The 6817-nt window shown below is 42.1% G+C and overlaps 1 protein-coding gene across 1 annotated transcript; it reads right to left on the reverse strand.

The window, feature by feature from the left end:
* Positions 1–1068: 1068 nt before the first annotated feature.
* LOC311110590 (uncharacterized protein) lies at positions 1069–3279 on the reverse strand. Its single transcript, XM_084153109.1, has 2 exons — positions 3218–3279; positions 1069–2675 (listed from the first exon to the last, which is right to left on the reverse strand). Exon 2 carries the CDS (start codon positions 2602–2604, stop codon positions 1561–1563), a length of 1044 nt encoding a protein of 347 aa, XP_084009235.1. The 5' UTR covers positions 2605–2675; positions 3218–3279; the 3' UTR covers positions 1069–1560.
* Between the last annotated feature and the right edge of the window lie 3538 nt (positions 3280–6817).

The following is a 6817-nucleotide window of genomic DNA, read 5'->3' on the forward strand; positions in this document are numbered from 1 at the left end:
TCCAATCGCGGAGAGAGGCCAGACAAGGGAAGCTACAAATACCTCTGGCATCCCCTGCACATCAACACCCAGCATTCCAATATGCCCTGTGCAGAACCATGACAAGAATTCACTGAGGTGTTAAATGATAAACAGAGAGAGGTTTTAATCAGATCCAGCTTGTTTATAAAAGAAAACAAAGCCAAAGTGAATTAATAAGTAAATCCTTCTACACTGGCAGGGTGCTAGTCTCAGAAATCCCAGACCTAGGGCAACAGAAATACACTCATTGAAAATATCCTCTGTGAGCTCCATTTAGCTAGGCAGGAACCGATTCTTGTATCTGTGCACACGTGTATGTCGGAACATTGTTAATGTAGGAGGCAACAAGTCTGCCTACGGAGACCAGCAAGGTGCGGCAGAAGGCCCAGTGCCATCATGTAGCCCACCATCATTACCATGAGGGCAGAATGCTAAGCTAAGGGATAAGCATCCAGCAGGGGTGTGTGTGTGCATGAATACCCTGAGGATAGATGGATAACACTACACACAGCCCTCTCTGATAACACTAAGAGAAGACAGAGCTACTGCAGCGGAGTGTGACTCTATCTATAATGACAAAAACATATACTGCTGGGTGCTAAGTTTAAAAGTCCTGTAGCTTTTCCCCCCTCTAAGTAACTAACTCTGAAATGGAGGATTGAGTTACAGTAAGAGTGGCTGAGATGTCAGAGTCTGGTGTTAAAGCAGGGAGGCGGCATATCAGTGCAGAGTGACATCACCGAGCACAACTCTGTTCCTATGGCAGTGTTGGCTCACAGGCCCACCTCACATGGTGAGGATGGCTAACAAAGAGAGGCAGGGAGGAGAGAAAAGAGAGAGAAAGAGATGGAGATTGAGAATAAAAGAGAGAGAGAAAGGGATGGAGATTGAGAATAAAAGAGAGAGAGAGAGCTTTGGTAAGGGTAGGAGTGCTGAGTACTAATCACACTAATCACATAGCATTAGGAGAGCAGCGCCGTCGCTGTGACTTGTAATTGTAGAAATGAAGTGTGACTCAAATGGCATTCAATTTGACAGGCCTCGATAAAGCTTGACACATTCCTACATTATATTCAGCCATGGCAGCAGCCAAACCATTAAGAGCTTATTTTCAAAGAATCAGCTTTTGCTTCTGAGCACTCTACAAAGCTGTAGAAAAGGTTATTGAATTGAAAGTGAGGACAAAGTAAGAACAATTCACATCTGCAAACTGAACTTAAGCATCCTTTTCAATACCATAGGCAATTAAGTATTGTGAACTGTGCTACTTTTGCTATTTGTGTCTGTACAATTAGTTTCTCACATTATATCAACTGATTTGCGTAGGAAGGAATTATTCACGTGATTTTATAATATGTTTTCTCAGAACTTCATAGGAGAACATTAGCATTGAAAAACAGATTATTATTCAACATTTGATCATACATACAATAAATGCACATTTTATTCAAGAGTGTTCGTTCAGTTCCGTGGATTGTGCATCTTGCCTATGCCTGTATGAAAGTCAACACGAACATGTGCTGTGGTAGTGTTCAGGGTCTATCTTCTGTCTAGGGGTTCTGTTTCCACTATGCTCAGGCTCAGCCTCTCGTTGGGGTCTGTTGGTTCTTGTACCATCAACTTCATGCATAGACTCTCTCTGCTGTTGAGAAAGTACCTCTCCAGCTCTGCTATGGGGCCTTGTGGAGAGAAGAGTTGCTCTAAATAGGCCTGAGCACACATATCTGAAGTGATCAGGACAATGCCAGGGGGGGCGTCCTCAGGTAGGGGTACACTCACACTCCTCTCTAACTCTTTATCCACCACAGTGAACCCAGTCACACTCCCCTCACTCAGAGGGTCCTCCCCGGTCTGCAGCCCTCCCCTACACTTTATCACAGTCACCGTACTGGCTTTGTAGCGTCTGTACGCAGGTAGAATCTCTCTGAAGTCCTCTTGGTACTGCTCCATAGCAGCCTGGACGACCAGCGGGTCTCCTCTCTGCTCTAGCCTGGTCAGGTGCAGCAGCATCTGGGTGTGGAAGGCGGCGCCGCTGGCCCAGTGCTTCAGCGCCTTGGAGCTGGGGCCTTCCCTGAGCATGGTGTTCTTCAGCTGGGTCAGCAGGTAGCTCAGCTGGCCCTCCAGACGCTGGGTGTCTTCTCTCAGCTTCTGCTCATCATTCAAGTGCATCCGGCAGCGCTTGAGGTACTCCTCCATAACATCCTGGAGCTCCGCTCGCCGTTCTTCGACTTGGCAACCCCTCGACCTCACTGATCCCCTGGACGAGGCATATGCAGTCTCCATCACCATGGAGACCACCAAGCCCACCAGGGCTGCCACCTTGGGCTCATCAGAGAAAGCAACCAGGCGGCTGATCAGCTCCTTCAGGTAGGTGGGCGCCCGATTACCCACGTGCCCCTGCAGCTGGCGGAGGTGGTCCTGGAGGTGGGCCCTGGAGTCCAGGCTCTCTGGATTAGCTAGCAAGTAGTGGTCGACGGCAACATCAGGCAGAGCACCGGCCTCCAACATGGCGGAGTAGAGCAGAGAGCCAACAGCATCCTGAGCCCCCGCCTGCTCCTGCTCTGAGGCCAACAGCTGCCCCATGACGAACGTCAGAGTGTCTGGGGGTGGGCAGGCGAGTGTGTTATTGCTGTGAGTGCAAGTGAGGAAAAAGACTGTGGAAGACATAGAGAGAAGAAAGTGTTAAACTGTTGAGTGTTTATCATACAGTGTTTATTACACGGTTTATAAAGTATACATTTGAGACCCACTTTCAGTTTCACTCTAGCCTGGAATTATTCATTAACCTCAAAATTAGGTTAGTTTTGCCTCTGTACATGCCATATAAACAACTGTACATTATCTGAATTTAATATGAAACAGTGAATTCTAATTCTTAGCCTAGTGTAAGTGGTGACATGATTTATATGCGTCTCTTTATAAAGCAATTGTTTACGTCCTAAAACATTGTAAAAGCTTTAAAGACGTTTTTTTTAAAGCATTCAATAAATAAATAAATTAGCAGGATAATGTACAGTGCACCGAAAGGAAGTTGTTGATTTCGTCATATCTCCATTCTCTCAGTATGAATAACCATAACATAAATAACAACAAAACACTTTCCAAATTATCGAACAACACTTCACATATAAACTGTGTTCGTTTAGCTTTGGGTTCTTCCCTTACTGTAAGGCATTTACCGGAGTGTGTTTCTTACCGTTGTATCCAGCAGCCAGCTAATATGGCAGACAGTAGCCCGATCTTCTACACTGTAGCACTAAATCCAAGACAACATGGAGAGAGAGAAACTAGGGCAGGGGGAAACTAGGGCTCCCCCTGCTGAATACTGCAAGGTCGAGCAACTATTGAGACTTTTATTCTATAAAATGGGCCAAGGGCTGCCAACACGTTTCCCTTATTTTACTTTATAAAATGGGACAAGGACTGGCAACGCATTGACTGTCTTTAAATTTATAAAATGGGACAAGGGCTGCCAACATATTGACCATCTTTAACTTTATTAAACGGGACAAGGCCTTGGAGTAATGTGCTCGTGTAATAAGTGTTTTATTTTACAATGACTTCAGTTTTCATAGTGAATGCAGTCAAACTATCCATTACGGTGTTAGTGTATGCTAAACCAATACTGCAGTTTTATGTGCAATGTTGGTGACATCTTATCACACACTGACTGGTACAGTCAGACCAGCGAGCCATCAGAAACATTGACACACTCCACTGCATGGCTGAGAGAGGTCTGTTTGCCTCTGTCTGACTCAGCTCATCAACTCTCTCTCTCCCTCCCCATCTCCCCCTCCTTCCTTCCTCCTATGCTGCCTTCTTTGAGTTGATTTGTGCCCTCAGTGGTGGAAAAAGTACCAAATTGTCATACTTGAGTAGAAGTAAAGATACCTTAATAGAAAATGACTCAAGTAAAAGTCACCCAGTAAAATACTACTTGAGTACAAGTCTAAAAGTATTTGGTTTTAAATATACTTAAGTATCAAAAGTACATATAATTGCTCAAATATACTTAAGTATCAAAAGTAAAAGTATAAATCATTTCAAATTCCTTACATTAAGCAAACCAGACGGCATAATTGTAGTTTTTTTTCTTCTTTACGGATAGCCAGGGGCACTCCAACACTAAGACATCATTTTCTAACAAAGCATTTGTGTTCAGTGAGTCCACCAGATCAGAGGCAGTAGAGATGACTCGGGATGTTCTCCTGATAAGTGTGTGAATTGGACCATTTTCCTATCCTGCTAAGCATTCAAAATGTAACGAGTACTTTTGGGTGTCAGGGAAAATGTATGGAGTAAAAAGTACATTATTTTCTTTAGGAATGTAGTGAAGTAAAAGTTGTCTAAAATATAAATAATAGAGTACAGTACAGATACCCCAAAAAACTATTTTAGTAGTACTTTAAAGTATTTAAAGGGATGTAAATAAACCTTTCAATTTACATTAGCAATGGAATGTCCGGTGCCGACAGAGGGTTTGTGACGTTCTTGCTTCTTAGCTCAAATATACCGTAAATAACACAGTAGCCACTAGCCAGTAAGTATGCAAACTATTCAACTAGCTATGCGAGCAACTTTTCATCTACCATATTACACTCTTGATTAATGCAACAAAACCATATTACACTCTTGAATAATGCAACTATTCACAAGCATGTGCAGACATCTAAATGGTTGATTTAATTGTCCATACACTAATTAATTTAGTTGCAAGACATTAACACAGCCAATGTGGTACAGCAGCTAGCTAGATATAGCTAACGTTAGCTAGCTAATAACATTTGATTCCTCAAGTAACTTCAGCATTGTAAAAATGTACCCCTCTCATACGAATGTAAAAGTACAGTAATGTTATCATACAGTGTCATTCATATTATACAGAGCTAGGTAGCAAGCTAAACAAAATGTCTGCATCCTCCTCATACTAACGTACTAGCTAAGTTACCTTGATAGTTAGCTGAACGATTTACCTTAGAACAAACCATGCTTAATTTCATCAATATCATGCATATCATTATATGGAAAAAATAAAATTGTGAATGAAAAAGTTGTACATTCACTGGGGAGTTGTTACTTGCGTTCCTGCCTGCTTTGGCTTTGAAATAAATGATGGTGTGCTGAGATTCCCTTAAAGCTATGGCATCAATTTCAGAGTAACCGGCTCTTACATAAGGTAAAAACTCAATGAAACAAGTCTCTAATATAAGGAAAATGCACATATATTTCAGCGGTTTCAAAAACATTGCTCTGCTATTACAATTTATTATTGTCCCCCACAATGAAATCGGAGAGGGGCATGTGGATGGTTCTCCGTCAGTCGGCCCATTAGCACTGGTCCGATTTTGACATAACTTGAGTGAATGATGTGTCTTGCCATAGAGATCCGACATTTACAAAATTACACTGATTGGCCCAAGGCGGGAGCTATAGTAATTAACTGAAATTTGTGAGTCACACAAGAGAGGAAAAGGCGAAGCGACAGGGATAACTGGGCCCAAAATCTATCTTCTCCAGCAGGTGGTGTTTTTTCTTTGGCACATGACATGGAACACAGGGAATGGTTTAGCTAAAGAGACTGCAGGGCTCGACATTCAGGGCTGCCCGCTGGCCCGGCAAAATCTGCTGAGCTCACCGGGCCTGGCGGGCCACTTAATCAAGCTTTCATATGGCCCACTTCGCAGTACAACTCCATAACAGAAGAACAAATAAATGTAGGCCAATATTTGTATCTAGTCCTTCACAATCTTCCTGCTGTCTGACGGTTCACACTTGTTATCAACCAGCTTTCCCTCTCGATCTCAAGTAAGCCCTGCCTCAGTAGGCTACGTCCTGGTGCTGAGGAGTATTTTTCTCGGCTAATACAGGAGTAATAAAGGCCTATTTCACAAATTTTGTGGAAATTCTTTCTTTTTTCCCCTTCTTTAAAAAACAATTACTGTTATTTTTTACATTTCGATTTATCAAGTGATTAACCAACAAGTGATTTGTGTAAATAAAGTTAATGTCTTGACAAGCAAGAAGCTCCATAGTGTAGGCCATGGCTAAGCTTAGGCCTATACTATGGAGCTTCTTGCTTGTCAAGACATTCACTTTATTTACACAAATCACTTGTTGGTTAAATGGCCAACAAAATTAATATTTTAATAATGCTATTCTGTAGTCTAGCTCTATATAATTGTTTAACCTCTACGGGATCGGTGTCCCGTATACGGGACGATTGAGCTAACGTGCGCCAATGTGATTACCATGACTGTTGTAGGTAACAACAAACTTTCCAGGACATAGACATGTCTTATATGGGCAGAAAGCTTAAATTCTTGTTAATCTAACTGCACTCTCCAATTTACAGTAGCTATTACAATGAAAAAATACCATGCTATTGTTTGAGGAGAGTGCATAACAACAAAAAACGTATCACGGCAACTGGTTTGATACATTCACCTCTGAAGGTAAACAATGTACTTACATTCAGTAATCTTGCTCTGATTTGTCATCCTAAGGGTCCTAGAGATATAGCATAGTTTTGTTTGATAAAATCCATTTTTATATTCAAATGTAGGAACTGGGTTCTACAGTCTGAACTCCTGCTGTCTCTGGCTCCACACCCACCCCGCCCAGCCAAGCTAATGATCCATCATGTATGACATTCCTGGGAGTGTGTAAACGTACATTTTGTATTACCATATCATTTTTGTATGTTCTCTATAGTTATGTACTTGAAAAGGTATCAATTGACCAATTCGGCACATTTGGGCAGACTTGATACAAAATAGTCCAGTATTGTAATGCTTCA

The sequence above is a fragment of the Coregonus lavaretus genome (genome assembly GCF_964263955.1).
Source record: "Coregonus lavaretus genome assembly, chromosome: 36".
Lineage (NCBI taxonomy): Eukaryota > Metazoa > Chordata > Actinopteri > Salmoniformes > Salmonidae > Coregonus > Coregonus lavaretus.